A 17,404-nucleotide genomic window follows, 5' to 3' on the forward strand; every position below is an offset into this window, starting at 1 on the left:
ATTATAGAGAGTAATCCCTTTTAATTGGGCCTATTAGCAAACACACATGTACTGTGTCCTCATATGAACCTATTCCTCACTGCCTTCCAGAAATAAACACACACACACAGACACCTGCGCCTACACTTAAAATTAAATGAACACCTGCTTATGACCCTCTTAAAATATACACAGGAAGAGACGCTGACTAACACACGCACACACACACATAAACATGCACCTGCAGCTCTGTGGTTTTCTGTCAGGAATTCTGTGGTTTGAAGCAGGAGGTTTAACAGGACTAATAATAGATGAACATCAACTGTCTGACAGACTCTTATTAATGATATTAAATGAGATTGATGGCTCATGTCTCACCCCTCTGAGTAAAGTGATTGTGTCTGTGTTGAATCTCCTCATAAACGGCCTCAGACATCGTCCTGTGTCTCCTCTTAGAGAGAGCTGTGAGTGTAGACAGACAAACCTGCTGTCAGTTCACAACACATGACTGATCACACACTGAATAAGACACAATATGACAGTCTCTGGATCTCTCCTACCTCTCCTCATCACTCTGTTCTGCTGAATTAGTATAAGCAGTGACACTAAGAGCAGTAAGAGCACAACTCCCAGAACTATCACAAGCACTGGGGGAGACGCTGATGAAGGAGTTTGTGGGGGAGCGACTGATGTTGAGTGGACTGAAGAAGAAGCTGATGATGTTATGGCAGGAGTAGTGGACACTGACAAATCTGCCAAAACAGACACATTCAAAATTATGAATACATAAAATGATCTCAAATGAATATTATTCCTCAGTGTTTGTTGTGACCTGCACAGGTGAGTCCAGCGTGCTCTTTGCGGGAGCAGTCAGTGTGTTTTTTCATGGAGAGAGGACAGTCCCACAGGTGAATCTCATTCCCTCTGCACTCGACTCATCCACACAACACCTTCACCAGCACCAAAGACTGAATTCCCATCAGCCCTCAGTGCTGCTCCACAACCCAGCTGCCTGCAGACCACCTGAGCATCGCTGATGTCCCACTGATCATCACAGACTGAGCCCCACACAGCGTTATGATACACCTCCAGCCTCCCAGAGCACCGGCCGTCCCCTCCACTCAGTCTGAGAGGAAGATGATCTAAAACACACACATCAACCAGCACTATAGCATCAGCACATTTACAACAAAGTTTAAAGTTTAAAATAAATCATAATAAACTTACTTGAACACTGTCTCTGATGAGGAGATGGTGAGGTAAAACATGTCAAAAGACTCTTAGGAGACTCGCGAGTCTGATCCTCTGAGATAACATTTTAACATGTTTTTAAATGGTAAAAAAAATACATATGTAAAAAAATTGTGAATAGAAAAAAAATCATTAGAAGACTATATATATATATATATATATATATAAATATATATATATATATAGACACACATACACACACACACATACACTAACACACAAACACACACACACACACACACACACACACACACACACACACATTTTAGCAGGTGCTTTTATCCAAAGAGACAAATGAAGACAATAGAAGCAATAATAAATAAAAAGATAAGTAGATAGAAAAAAATAATAATAGAGAACACTAGTATTAGAGGGTCTTTAAAAAAAAAAAAACCAAGTAGTTAGAAATAGAGAGTGTTAGCAGGGGCGGACTTGGTGGTTTGGGGACCGTAAGCAAATTACAGGTATGGGGCCCCAACAGAATATATATATGTGCTTTTTTTATGCCTAACCCTTATTTTGCTCACACACTCTCATAGTTTATGGTTCATTTATCCCTTCACAACCAGAAATAAGTCAACCTGATGCTGTTATAAAGCCATATTAGGCTTATTTTTTTGTTCATTTGTTTTTGGATCACATTCATATTCCAAGTGTTCTGAAGACATACAGTAGGGTTTGCCGAGAAACAAATTGAAAACGTAATCCAAGTTAGACTATTATAAAGCAAAAGTATCCAGTCATTGCATTCGTGGATTTATACGACTGCGCAGCAGTTCCTGGAAAAGCACACTGTCACAAACCAGGATACAAGCGGAGGCTTAAGGAAAAGCAGATCGTTCATTAACAGGATGCAGTATGACAACGATATGGTAAGTCACTGAATTGATGAAGCCTAGAGCTCTGGAGAGTTAGTCGGGGAGACAGCAATGGAGAATCATTGGAGATCATCCATGGGGATCTGAGGGCAAATAAATAACAGGTTTAGAGGAGATGGGTTGGCCAGCAGTTCAGGGTAGTGAACGATAGACCGGACGCCGGCATACTGGTGTGATGATGGCTTTATCCAGGTGAGTGATTGCTGGGTGCAGGTGCAGGTGAATAGTACTCCAGTGATTGGGATTGGGAGTGATTAGGATCAGGTGCTGGTGGTGATTGGGGTGGCTGTGACTGTGAGTTCCTGACATTACCCACTCCTCCAGGGGCGGCTCCTGACACCCTTATGCGATGACGAGGGTGACCTCGGCCCCTTGGTGAGGGACGTTCCTCTGGTCCATGCCCCTCCCAGTCCACCAGGTACTCAAGTTCAGGATGTCCTTCACTTGGTACATGGATGGTTGATCGAGGATCCTCAGAGGAGGGGGCTCCTGTGGTACCAAGAACTTTCTGGGGCATCTGGAGTGGCAGGAGAGAAGGGTTTTAGTAGGCACAAATGGAAAGAGGGGTGAATGCGGTACCTGGGGGACCAGGTGTAGCCTGTAGGTGACTTTGTTGATCTGCCTCTCGACCATGAATGGACCAATTTAGTGGGGACTCAGCTTCCTGCATTGCTGTCGGAGATGCAGATCCCGGGTCGAAAGCCATACCTTATCCCTTGGATGGTAAACTGGAGTAGCGGCACGTCGAGCATCCGCAAAGGCCTTGTGCCTCCATATAGTGCGCTGGAGGTGGATGTGAGCTGAGTCCCACACTCTCTTACTCGCTCTGAACCAGTTGTCCACAGCTGGAACAACCGGTGGTTCTCCTGTCCACAGAAACAGTGGAGGTCGATAGCCAAACATGCACTGGAAGTGGGTGAGGCTGGTGGTACTCTGTCGAAGGGAGTTCTGTGCATACTCTGCCAAGAGGCATCGTCCAAGTTATTGGATCTTCCGCTCAGTCTGGCCGTTTGTCTGTGGATGGTACCCGGAAGACAAGTTGCCATGGGACTGGCAGAGGCAGATGATACGGTTTTCAGCGTTCTGCTAGTTTTACCTATATAGCATAAACCACAGGGGCAACGCAACAGGTAAATGACATTGGCCATCTTGCACGAAATAGTGCCTCGAATATTTAAAAAATGTCCCGTGTGAGGATGTGTAAAGGTCGATGTCTTATATGTGAAATTGCACTGTTGACAGTTACCACATCTGTAATTCCCATATGGTATTTTGTTCAAGAAATGAGGAGCAGGTTTCATATCAGCTCTAACCAAAATATTTTGGAGATTAGGTGTTTTTTTATACACTAGATGAGGTGGTTTGTCAAAACATTTCTTGAGGATGGGATCACTCTCTATAATGTGTGAATGTTTCATTAAAACGATTTCAATGTCTCTCGAAACGGGAAAATATGGGATATAACAATTAGCATGACGGTCAATTTTTTTTTTGGTTTTCTTAACGAAACTCTCTTGTTGTGACATCCTTAAAACGACTAACTGCAGACTGGATCCACTGTTCTTGATATGAACGTTTTCTGAATCTATCTGATAAAATTTGTGATTGCTGTTGAAAATCTTCTTTACTACTACAAATATGGCAAACATGACTGAATTGAGAAATTGGTAACAAACGCTTTAATGACACAGGATGATTAGATTGTCAGTGTAATATAGTGTTACGGTCAGTTGGTTTGCGATACAAAGTGGTTTCTATGCCTGATGCAGTGTGTAGAACAAGCACATCCAAAAAGTTCATTTTCTCTTCATGAAATTCCATCGTGAATTTCAACGCACTACAATTGTTGTTAACCAAACTGTGAAACTCTAATAGTTCAGATTCAGTGCCACGCCATACTAAAAGAAACACCATCAATGTATTGTTTCCATAGAACAATGTGTCTAAATAAATCATTGGTCCCAGGATTTAACACAAACTGATGTTCAAACAAACCACAAAATAATGATGCGAAACTTGGGGCCATCTTAGAGCCCATGCTGACACCTGAGATCTGCAAATAGTAATCTGACCCAAATAAAAAATTATCATATGAAAGTACCAATTTTGCCAAATAACTCAGACCTGCAGTACTAGGAACCTGACAAGAACGTTGATAAAAAAAAATGTAATTGCCTCTAGCCCTCCCGGAACTGGAACATGGTGACTTTAAAAAACAGGACAATCAGGTAATGTCAAATTATGAATTAGTTCAATAAAATCAATTGTTTCTCTAATATAAGAAGGTAAGGCCATGACTAATGGTTGTAGATGGAAATCAACAAAAGCCGAAATATTTTCTGTAAGTGAACCGATAGCTGCCACATACGCTATGCGATAGTTTTTAAACAATACATTTTTTATACCTTTGGAGCTTTGGTGTTGCTGACTTTCAAATATTTTTTCATGTGAAATCATGTGAAATTCAGCTGATCATCAAATCACAACTCCAAGGTTCCTGGTCGTCTTTGAAGGAGTTATGGTTGATGCACCTAGCTGGATGATGAAATTGTGATGAAGTGATGGGTTTGCTGAAAACCCAAGCAGTGCTGTCTTGGCAAAGATGAGTTGAAGGTGATGGTCCTTCATCCAGCAAGAAATGTCTGTTAGACATGATGAGATGCAAGCAGCTATTGTCGGATAATCAGGATGAAATGAGAGTTAGAGTGGAATGTCATCAGCATAGCAGTGATATGAAAAGCCATGTTTCTGAATGACAGAACCTAGTGATGCCATGTAGATGGAGAAGTGGTTCAAGAACTGAGCCCTGAGGCACCCCAGTAGTTGTGACTTGGACACTTCACCCCTCCAAGACACCTTGAAGGTCCTATGTGCGAGGTAAGACTTCAACCACTAGAGTGCAATACCTGAGATCCCATTTGTCTATAGCAGGTGTTGGCAACCTTTTTGTCATGATGTGCCATTTTACATTTTCCTGGTTAACCACTGTGCCATCAAGTCAGTAAAGCCGGTTCAGTGATTAGTGGTAAATCCCAACCAGCTTTACTAACAAGATGCACATGATCATATTGTCGATATATTTTCCAGCCCTAGTCAGAAAACGTTAAGAAAATGACACAAATACAGCAAGATAACAAATTCACTTATACCTGTCCTATCATTTGAAACAAATATCACTTCTTAAAAGTCTATATTAAAAGAGAGCTGCCTGCTGTGCTATTCAATTAGGCCTACTTCTGTAGCCTATAGTTATAGCTCCCTTTATTTTAAATTTGTATATATAATGTTTGAATGACAGCTTGGAAAATCTGTTGGAGATCAAATATTAAATATCGCTACTCATCAAAAGTTCTTGGTAAATTATCAGCCCAGCCGCTACGGGAGACATTCAAACTAATAGCACGTAATTTACGTCTCTATGATGATTGGTTGATATGCCAGAAGGGAGGCTAGCCTCCTCTATGATGTTCTTTTTCTCAACACTCCTCAGTGCTGAAAGGGAACACTCAATGCTCATTGGCTAATTTTTTTAACAACTGAGGCAAGAGAGCTAAGCACTCACCTTGCCTCCCCCTCCCCTTCTCTATCACTTAGCGGTTGTAATTACATCAGCAGATTCTACACATTCACGATAGAAGAGCGGCACTTTCACGTAATGGTATTGGTAACTGTGAAATTACAAACAAAATATATACATTCATGAACTAAAATTAATTGCTAATTTTAATAAAGGTCCCGTTCTTTGTGATCCCATGTTGCAAACTTTAGTTAGTGTGTAATGTAATGTTAATGTAAAATTATAAAGCTCAAAGTTCAATGCCAAGCGAGATATTTTATTTAACAGAATTCGCCTACATCGAACGACCAGTTTGGACTACATCCCTCTACTTCCTGCAGTAATGACGTCACTAAAACCTTTTTTTGACTAACCTCCGCCCACAGGAATACACAAAAAAGGGGACGTGGTCTTGTTGCGTTCGCATGGAGAAGGAGGAAGAGTTGGCGTTTGAAGAGTGTGTTTGTCGCCATTTCGTCGAAACGCTGTTATTTTCATCCCGGAGTCCAATCACCTTTGTTTGGGCTTCCCAGGGACGCTGTGCTTAGAGATCAATGGTTACAATTTATGTTTAACTCGGTTCCCGAAATTATAATCCACATGTAAAACTATGTGCAGCACATTTTGCTGAGGACAGCTTCCTCAATCTCAATCAGTTTAATGCCAGATTCGCACAAAGATTATTCTTGAAAGATGGAGCATTTCCCTCTTTGTCTGGAGAAGGCATTGTTTATGGACCACAACCGGTTTGTGTATTTTATTATTTAAGTTGGTGCGTTCAACAGTTTCTGTAACTAATTACACAAAAGGCAACACTGTTTAGCTTTGTTAACTAGATGGTAAAACTGTGCAAAAAATCTAATGCGATTTTCATGCGCATCTTGTCAGTAAAGGCGTTCTGTGATTAGAAGTACATCTCCAGTACGTGCGTCCAGATCAGGATTGCCAGGTTTCAAAACAAATCTGCCCACTTGCTTCTCAAAACTAGTCCAAAACTAGCCCAATCGCGTTTCCAGGAGGGCAGCGTGCGCTCAGCTGCTGTCGAATCACAACACAGGAACCGCTGGCACAATCAGAACTCGTTACGTATTTCTGAAGGAGGGACTTTATAGAACAAGGAAGTCATCAGCCGGTTATGACAGTGAAAACAGAGGTATACAGATAAGTTAATTGTGTGAAAAATATAGTTTTTTTACACGCGAAACATGAACACATGTTATATTGCCAGAGGTGTCAAGTAACGAAGTACAAATACTTTGTTACTGTACTTAAGTAGAAATTTGGGGTATCTTTACTTGAGTAATTATTTTTCAGCCGACTTTTTACTTCTACTCCTTACATTTTCACCCAAGTATCTGTACTTTCTACTCCTTACATTTTAAAAATAGCTTCGTTACTGCTATTTCATCTTGGCTTGTTTTCATTCCGGCTTGTCATCATTCAAAAAAAATAAAAAAAACCTATCCAGATAAATCGCGCCATCCGGATGGAGTGAATTTGATTGTGGTTGGATGAGAAGTATAAACATATACCATTCCGACACCCTATTGGTTTATACGCAATCCATCGCACCTGCACATGACACGAATCACATCACACTCCAACAAGGACATAGCCAGTTTTGCGTTCGTTTATCAAAAAATATATTTCTTAAAAGTAGGGTTGGGTATGGAACCGGTATCCGATCGCCTCAGAGTCAGTCCGAACCTAAATATAAATATACTTAATTTAATCATACGTTCTTTATACACTACTGTAGGCACGTTAGTATTTTCACCCAAAAGAATGGTGTTCGCCCAGTTATTTATATATTTTGCTGTAGTGTGTCAGTAGAAAATATCAGTTTACATTTCCAAACATTCATTTTGCCGTTGTCAGACTGCTTGTGCATTCGAAATCGCACTAGATTAATATTAAAATTAATGGTAAACTGACACCTTCTGACACACTACAGCAAAAGATATAAATAACTGGCTTAAAACCCTTTTTTGGGGTGAAAATACAATTTTTTCTTTTCCATAAGACTTTTGCACAGTACTGTATTTTAAAAACGACATTGTTGCTACTTTATAAAGAATGAGCATACAGTAGTTCACAAAACTGATTAAAGACAGTGACAGACAGCACTCATCTTAACTAAATATCAGAGTGAGTGACAGGGACACAGTAGAAACATTATGTGTGGTTTTGTATTAAATAATGACCCAGATTGTGAAATAATACATTTATTAGCCTTAGATTAAGGGAAGCACAACTTGGGAAATGAGAGCATCCAAGGTGAAAGCTATGGATTTATTTTAAATATTTGTAATGTTCTTTAAAGTTATCCATAGTTTTTTTTAGGTTCTTTTTTTTTAAAGTATCGGTTCAGGCACTGTTTAGGAGCTGGTACCGTTTTAAAAGTATCGAAACGGCACTGGACCCTACTTAAAAGTTATTATTTCTCACTTGCTCATTTACCAAATGGGTGCTTTCTCTTCTTCCTCTGCAAATTAAGCTACTGTAGGTAGTTCGGTAGCGAGACGTTTTAATAAATTATCGTTTGCGACTGACAATGTTGTGATAAGTAGTCTATACCAACTTTGTAACTCGTCACCCCCCAAACACTGGACATAGCAGACGTATGTACCGAATACAAGAAGCTATCAATCAAGAAGGTATCAGGATTATGAGTTATTTTTCATTTTTAGTTTTTGATTATTCACTTGGATTAATCATTAATTTTGACAGCACTATAATGTTTATTGTATATAGACAACCATACAAGGGTAATTGTTACTAAGCCTGCACCAATGTTCTTATCCATTGCCCTCGCAGATTCCTGCAGCTAAGTTTGGATGTACATTTACATTCCTTTAAAGGTTATTGATGACATGCCTCTGAAGTTTGACTTTTTGCACCATAACAATACTTATTGGCAACTAGTCATCTTTTAGCTCTAGCTCTTTAATGTATTTGCATTGTACTAAAATTCGTTCATTTTCAATGGGCATATATGCGGCTACAACAGGTAGCCTAGTGCATCCCACATTTTTCAACATGAACATTTTAATATAACATTATAGTCATTATGGCCTTTAGAAAAATGTTTTTTTTTTGAGGAGGTGGGGTAGTGCACAATAGGCCCCTGTGGCACGGCCCAAGCTTTTGTTCTTAATGGCATTTTTTCCCTTACATTACTTTTACTTTTATACTTTAAGTAGTTTTTTAAACCAGTACTTTTACACTTTTACTTGAGTAAAAAGCTTGAGTTGATACTTCAACTTCTACAAAAGTCTTTATAAACCCTAGTATCTATACTTCTACTTGAGAAATGAATGCCAATACTTTTGACACACTGTATATTGCACACTGTAAACACAATCAAAGCTTAAAAAAAAAACACGAAAAACGTGACCTTTAACATTAAATCTTCCTCATTTTCACCTCAAAATTTTGGGGAAGCTGTGCCTCCCTTGACGAGCCACCACAGCACACACACACACACCACTCGCACACAGAGATCTGAGATCGCGCTGTGCAAAAAGTAACATTCAGAAGCTCATAAAATTGTCAGTGTTGCCATGCAACTTTTATTAATCAATACTGAATTGCTACATTATATTTCTCAACAACAATGGGGCAAAATCGTTTAATTGTTTGTAGAGAGAGACAAATGCAGACAATTTACACATCTCTCTCCCTCTCTCTCTCAAAATGGCCATATTTGAAAAAAAATTTCATCACTGGATATAGCTGTCGGTCACTTAACATTTCTATCGTAAAATGTATTATTAAAAGTTGACTAATGTTAAATGATTTGCAGCTTCATCTTACCTGCTCTCTTTAACGTTAAACTGACACTTCACTCTCTGCTTCTGTGAACAGTAAACCCCACCTACTTTGATTTGATTGGCCATCTCAGTCATTTTGACATTGATAAGCGGTGTTAGACGACTGATGCTTTGATCTGAAGCACCTAGTATGTGCAGCATTTGCGTGTGCATCCGTAGACTAGCACAAGTTAATTCTCACACTTTAATAGTATTTATAGCTCCTAACAAGCTGTGTGACTATGAGAAGTTATTACCTCAAAATGTAGTTTTCCCTATTGCTCGCGTGCCAGCGATTATCCCTCTGTGTGCCACTGTTGGCACGCATGCTGTAGGTTGCCGACCCTGGTCTATATTGTGGAACGGAGGATTTGGTGGTTAATGTGTCAAAAGCAGCGGAAGGATCCAGCTAGATAAGTACTGAAGATTTGGAAACCACTCTTGTCAGTCTTAGGACTTTAACAACTGAGATCAAGACTCTCCGTTGAATGTCTACTTCTGAAACCAGAGTGGTTGCTGTCTCTAAGGTTGCTGTCTCTTTTCTGTGTGAGAAAGGCAGAGACCTGGTTGAACACAATTTTTCAAGTGTTTTTGAAATGAATGGAAGAAGGGACACAAGTCTGGAGTTCTCTAAAAGTGCTAGGTTAAGAGTGGGTTTCTTAAGTAGTGAGGTTAACCCAGCCTGTTAAATGCTGAGGGAAAGACACCAGACATCAGACATCTGTGTGTGTGTGGGGGGGGGGGGGCGGGGGGTGTATTAATAATGTGAGTAAGTGCATGTACTAAAGAAGTAATGGCTTGAAGGATATGCGGAGGAATTGGATCAAGTGGACAAGTAGTAGTATGATTGGAAAGGTTTGGAGACCTCTGCCTCTGAGAGTTGAAAGACGGACATGAGTAACTGCATGTTTGCTTGTAAGATGTGTTTAACAGTTTGTGGTGTGGTGAATTTACGCTGATAGTTTTAATTAATGAATAATGTAGTAGTTTATGAAAGAGGAGGAGGATAACAAAGGAGGGAGGAAAATGTGAGAATTAGACAAATTGTTATATGTTTTTTTAAATATACACATACATATTTATTCATATACATTTATTTATTTATTTAAACAAGCATGACCATGTCAATATCATCCTACCTGAGCAGGTGACTTTGGCCACTTCATTATCACAGTCATTCTGTCCCCATGGTGAAGATGGACACTTCCATAAAGTGGAATCATGTTGTCGACAATTTAAAACGTCAAGCCAATTATAAGACTTCAGTCCCTCTGAATAACTGGGTTCACTTCCAGATCTTCCACAGTTCAGCTCTTGATAGATCAGACTTGCTGTGTCTCTGTCCATCTGGTTCCAGCACATATTACCCCAGGACCCATTGTAGAAAACCTCCAGATTCCCTTCACAGCCCTCAGTTAACCTGATCTCCTTAAATTCTAGATGAAAAGAATGAGAATTAACCTTGACTCTCAAAGAATTATAGTCTTTTAACTAGGGATGAGAATCAGGCAAAATTTAACTATTACTGTTCCTTAATTGTTACATTAATTAATTTTATTAAAAAAAAAAAAATAATTAATAAAAAACACCAATTAAACAAACAAAAATACTTAATTTACAAATATTTATAAAATACTAATATTGACTAAACACAAAATGCATACATTTATCTACCCTTTGTCATATGAACATCCATTCTGTAACTACAGTACATTTAAAGGCACAATATGTAAGATCTTTCTAATAAAATATCTAAAAACCACTTGCACAGTGTTATGTAGTTCATGCAGTTGTGTACTTACATTATCCCAAAAGTTCCCAAGGACTTGGAAATCCAGAGAAATTCCCAATTTAAATGGCTCGTCCTGGTTCATTGTCGCTTCTCAGTGATGTAATAAACTGCAGTTTTGTAAAAAAAAAATCGGTTTTCCGCATTTTTTTCAGAGACCATGGCAACACAGTGGACAAAAATGCTGCTATACAGTTAAACTTAATCCATTATGTCTGCCGCAAATAAAATTTAAGTCTTGACTGCAGCATTAAATTAGCAATAACTGATCAATGTTGCACCATGATACTTTTTCTGTGTTTTTACAGTGTTGCGCATTAACCAATCACACACAATTCTGTTGAGTTTATGCAATGGCCAATTATAGACATTCAGATGAGTCATCGCTGAAATGCCAGAGTTTTGTTGTTCAACGTGCATGCTCACTGACTGAATTCTGCTCTCTTGCAGAACGTGCACATGAATGTATAATGCAAGTAGGTGATTAATTTATCAAAGTGTATAGACAGCTTGAATTATCATAAGGGGAGTTTTTTGAGAGTGATTAAACTCGCGCTAGACTCAAGTCAGTCATATACTGTTCCTTGACCATGTAAATGTTTTTGCTCGCTTTCTCTGTATAATTTATTTGATATTTGAATAAATGCAAGGCGGTTTAATGAGAAAATAAGAAGTAGGTCAGACAAACAGACAACAATGAAGTACAAACACTGAAAGATAGTGGTGACGATCACAAGCTCTGATGGTGGGTGACGCAGGGACCTCGATAGACAACCAGTGATGATCCTCGGTGATCCAGTGCTGTATTTCCCAGTGAAGGTGCTCATGATCATGGTGCAGAGTACAGGAAGACATGACGAAGAACAAAGAGGGAATCCACGATCCAAAACAGCCAGGGGGAAACAAAACGGAACACAGGGAAGAACCACAACAATCTGACAACATGAGACACCAGTTACTGCACACATACAATGGGACGCAGGTAGTGCTGTTAATCAGCCATGATCAAAGACCACGCCCACAGACACACATCTGCACACTAAAGAAGCAGAGAGAGAGACTGCGAATTCATGAACTGTGACAGACACAGCCCATTGTTCCACTCTCGTTCATAGTGTCATCAAGCTTCGCCTTTGTTATTGTTTAGAAAATGCGACCTGTAGCAGGGAAAATGTACATATTGTGCCTTTAAGTGTCAAAGTTAGTTATAAGCTGTAGGTATTTGATTCCCTAAACAGAACCAACTCATTAGAGATTAATTTAGTAATCGTGTGTTTTGTGCTGTACATTCAGTAGTGTTAAGTTGCATATCGTTAAATATTATTAACATTATTGTTTACCTGAGCACACGACTCCTACATCCTCCTTGTGTATGCAGTCATGTTTTCCCCAGGCTGGAGAAGAGCAGCTCCACAGGGACGTCTCATTCCCCTCACACTCTACCTCATCCAGCCATATGTGTCCAGAACCAGGACCAAACCAGGCTGGTACCTGCTGGTTACTGAGGGCCACTCCACACTGCAGCTGTCTGCACACCACATGAGCATCTTTAATATCCCAGGAGTCATCACACACTGTCCCCCATGAGCCACTGTGAAAAACCTCCAGCCTCCCTGCACAGTCTTCCCCAGAACCCACCAGCCTGATGGACCCCCGACCTGATATTCAGAAACAGAAAAACACATTATTGATCACAAACAACTAAAGAATCTGTTCAGATGTTGTTTTTCTCACCAAGGCAGGTGATTGACAGCTGTTGTGCGGAGCTGCAGTTGAGAGTTTGTGGAGAGCTGCAGTTCCCCAGATGAGCTTCACTCCCAGAGCACTGGAAGCCCGTCACACACTCATGACTGTGTTCAGGACTGGATGAAGAGGAGCTGGAGAAGTTCAGCACAGAGCCACAACCCAGCTGTCTGCAGACCACAGAGGATTCAGTGAGACTCCAGGAGTCCAGCAGAACTCTCCTCCAGACCTGATGGATGAAAACTTCCACCTCCCCCCTGTCTCTCTCCAGACAACCGCACCAGACCATCATGAAGAGCCAGAGAGGAATCTGAGGAGATTTGTTTTATTTATTTTATTAAATATTGCAAATATGTTAAAGATACAGAGGAACATTTGCATAATTAAGGTGACCGAAGGGAAATTAATTAATTTAGTTTTGTCGCGGCCACGAAATATTAACAAGATCATTTTGCAGAGGTAACAAGATCCTTTGTTGAGGGAACAACATCCATTTCTCGTGGCCACGACTTCTTATGTTGAGATAACTACTTAGCCCAAGAGTTTAATGCGTAAACAAACCTGCTTGATCATAGCAACCTGGGATTATTAGAGATGGATAAAACATTTAACACTGTTTGGCCGCAACATAAGGATGTTGTTACTTCAACAAAATGAACTTGTGGCCAAGACATATTAATATGTTGCTAATATCATATTAACAACATATTAATATGTTGTGGGCATGAGATCATTTTGTTGAGGTCACAACATTGAATATGAATATGTCCCACAAGTTAATATGTCATGGCCAGGACAAAACTAAGTGAATCAAACATGTTTCCTCCTGGTAACTTTACAAAATAAACATGCTTTATATCATTACATTTTACATAAGAAGCATAATTTTAGTAAATCTCACAGTTAATGGACTCACTAGAGCAGATGACTCCAATATCTCGTCTATGAGAACATTCAGCTCGACTCCATGAAGAGATGGAACATTCTGAGAGCTTTGTTTCATTTCCGTCACAATTAAACACATCGGCCCAGATTTCACCACTTCCCTCTCCAAACCAGTCTGATCCCACAACAGACACAGCAATCCCACAATTCAGCTGTCTACAGAGGACACTGGCAGCTCTCATATCCCAGCATGCATCACACATGCATGGGGGAAGTCGTGGCCTAATGGTTAGAGAGTCGGACTCCCAATCGAAAGGTTGTGAGTTCGAGTCCCGGGCCGGCAGGAATTGTGGGTGGGGGGAGTGCATGTACAGTTCCCTCTCCACCTTCAATACCACGACTTAGGTGCCCTTGAGCAAGGCATCGAACCCCCAACTGCTCCCCGGGCGCCGCAGCATAAATGGCTGCCCACTGCTCCGGGTGTGTGCTCACAGTGTGTGTGTGTGTGTTCACTGCTCTGTGTGTGTGCATTTCGGATGGGTTAAATGCAGAGCACAAATTCTGAGTATGGGTCACCATACTTGGCTGAATGTCACTTTCACTTTCACTTCACACTGTGCCCCATTTACTGAAGTACTGATGTTCGACTCGACCAGAACAGATGTCAGGACCATTGACCAGTCTGAGATCCATGTAACCTGGATAGAAAATTTGAATGTATTTAAACGAGAAAAAAAGAGCATTTTATAGGGTAGAACTGATTGTTTATTTTGTATTGCTGTTGTTGTATTACCATTCATAATGCATAACATGCTCATTAGGCATGGTGACAAAACAGAGATTTTAGTATATTTAGCGATTCAAATGCTGGATTTGATTTATTTACTGACAGGATAAAGTGGCATTTTACCAGAACATATCAGTCCCACATTGTTTTCTTGAGAGCACTTTATGCCATTTGAAGTTGGACAAAATCGAATGGTTGATTCATTTCCTCTACACTGAATCTCTTGTGTCCACATCTGAGTGTCTCCTTTACCAAAAGCAGCTGCTCCCAGCACTGGAGCCCCACAGTCCAGCTCTCTACACACAACCTCTGCATCCTGCTGGTCAAAGACAGCGTAACACACTGAACCCCAGGTGTTTCCATGAATCACCTCTAATCTCCCAGAGCAAAGATGATATCCATTAACAAGTCTGGAATGTTTATTATCTGTTAAGCGGCAAAAATAGGTTATTCAGAGTTGGAAGTTTAAGAGTAAATTTAATACACAATATCCCCCAAATTATACAATTTCAGTATATGAAAACAGAGAAGTATATGGAAATCATGTTATAGACAGGTTATAGAGACATACTGTACAACAATCACAACTGAAAATGTCTAACAAACTCTCATTCACCTGAGCAGATAACTCCAGCATCTTTAGAATGATCACAGCCATGTTTGCCCCATCCTCCTGACCCACAGTTTTTCAATCTAGACTCTGATCCAGTAAGGCTTGATTCATCCAGATTGGTCCTGATCCTGGTCCAAAATGAGCAGCACCCAGAGCATCTACAGCCTCTCCACAGTCTAGCTCTCTACACACCACTGCAGCATCAGCCATATGCCAGCCATCATCACACACTGTTCCCCACTGACCTCTATGAAAAATCTCCACCCGACCAGCACAGCGACTGTGACCATTTATCAGTGTCACATGCATAATGTCTAAAGGGGTGGGGTGGGGGGGGGGGGTATAAAAATTAGTCTCTCACATTAATTTAAATCTAATCTTTAACATTTAACTCTTACCAGCACACACAAGCACCTGGTGGTCATCATGGGAGCAACTGTGTTTCTGTAATGATGTTGGACAGAGGTGAATCTGAGATTAATTTCCTCTGCACTGAATCCCTTGAGTCCACATCTGAGCGTCTCCTTTGTCAAAAGCAGCTGCTCCCAGCACCTGTACAGGAGCCCCACAGTCCAGCTCTCTACACACAACCTCTGCATCCTGCTGGTCAAAGACAGCGTCACACACTGACATCCACGTCTGATTATGAAGGATCTCTAACCTCCCAGAGCAGCGAGAACCTCCAACCAGCCGGACTTCTGAAGAGGCAGAAGAATAGAAACATAAGAAAGGTCTATAGTTCTAAAAGTTCTTTTTTTAAAAGAGATCTTAAGGTTGCACTTTATTTTACAGTACATGTACTTACATGTTCTTATAGTGTACTTACAGTGTATTTATCTAAGAAAGTTCTGGTAATACAAGGTAGCTACATGGGGTGGGGTTAGGTTTAGGGGTAGGTTCAGGGTTAGTACCTAGTTATTACATAGTTATTGTAATTACTATAATAAGTACATAGTATGTACATGGGGAACAGGACTGTAAAATAAAGTTCTACCGATCTTAATTTGAAAGAAAATATATCTTTAACCTCAGTGTGTGTGGTTAATTATAAAATGGTATGTAATAATTACAATATACATATGATCATATTTTTTAAATCATAAATGGATGCTGTTGCTGTCAAATTGTTAAGCCCGTTCGACCAATGCGAGGAGACTATGGTACATCCAATTTCAATTGCAGGTTTATTAAATACAATTCATATAATTTTTAAACATGTTTTTTCATTCTTCTTTTGTAAAATAAACTATTCTCCGAGTTGTTACGCGGTGGGAGAAGAATGGTTTAAACCACGTTCAAACTTGGTCCCTGAATATACTGTTTGCACTCTCCACATGTAACAGACGCCAGGTTCCATCACCAACCAATCACAGCGCACTCCCTCACCTGAGTACTAATCACTCCAACCTGCTCCTCATCCACCTGCAATCACCAGTTCTCATAAAACCACACACGAACCCAGTCAGCGTCCGGTTTCATTTGCAACAAGGTCTAACCTGCATGCTTACTCTAAGGACTAACTATCTCTCTACTTACCTCTCTCCAGCGATCTGCGGTGTCTCCAAGTCTTCATCGTGTGTGTGTGTGTGTGTGTGTGTGTGTATGTGTATGTGTCCACTACCTCCAGTGTCTTGAACTCTCAACCTACGGATCCCACCATCACTACCTCCAGCACAATTACCTCACCGTGCACTACCTGCTACTCTGCTTGTGCCTCAATAAACTGTGTTAACTGTTCTTTCAGCCTCCTGTCCTGGTTTACCATAACACCACACCACCTTCCCAGGATTATTTTATAATTGTGTCCATCTCAGTCTCAACCAGACAGTTGAGTATAGTAGTTCAAATAGCTAAAACAGTTAGACAGAGGCTATTTGCATTTATTATGTTAATACTTGAGTCTGATTTTTCAGTAGTGACATTCCCAGATCAGATATTTCCAGATAATGACCGTTTTCACGTTTATATGATTTTGTTAATAAAATCTGCCATTATGATTTTTTACATTTTACAAGATAAAATACAATACAATCTTCAAAATACATTACAGTCTTCGATATTTAAAACCATACAGTATGTATCGTAGAAATATATGGTTAGCATCTTAAATT

The 17,404-nt window shown here is 40.1% G+C and overlaps 1 protein-coding gene across 1 annotated transcript; it reads right to left on the bottom strand.

Annotated features, from left to right (window-relative positions):
- Positions 1-535: 535 nt before the first annotated feature.
- Positions 536-13,297, bottom strand: LOC132098557 (scavenger receptor cysteine-rich type 1 protein M130-like). Its single transcript, XM_059504630.1, has 8 exons — positions 13,000-13,297; positions 12,606-12,923; positions 10,616-10,912; positions 2,817-2,974; positions 2,421-2,625; positions 1,207-1,284; positions 923-1,121; positions 536-731 (listed from the first exon to the last, which is right to left on the bottom strand). Exons 1-8 carry the CDS (start codon positions 13,295-13,297, stop codon positions 536-538), a joined length of 1,749 nt encoding a protein of 582 aa, XP_059360613.1.
- Positions 13,298-17,404: the final 4,107 nt, after the last annotated feature.

The sequence above is a fragment of the Carassius carassius genome, chromosome 22 (assembly GCF_963082965.1).
Source record: "Carassius carassius chromosome 22, fCarCar2.1, whole genome shotgun sequence".
NCBI lineage: Eukaryota > Metazoa > Chordata > Actinopteri > Cypriniformes > Cyprinidae > Carassius > Carassius carassius.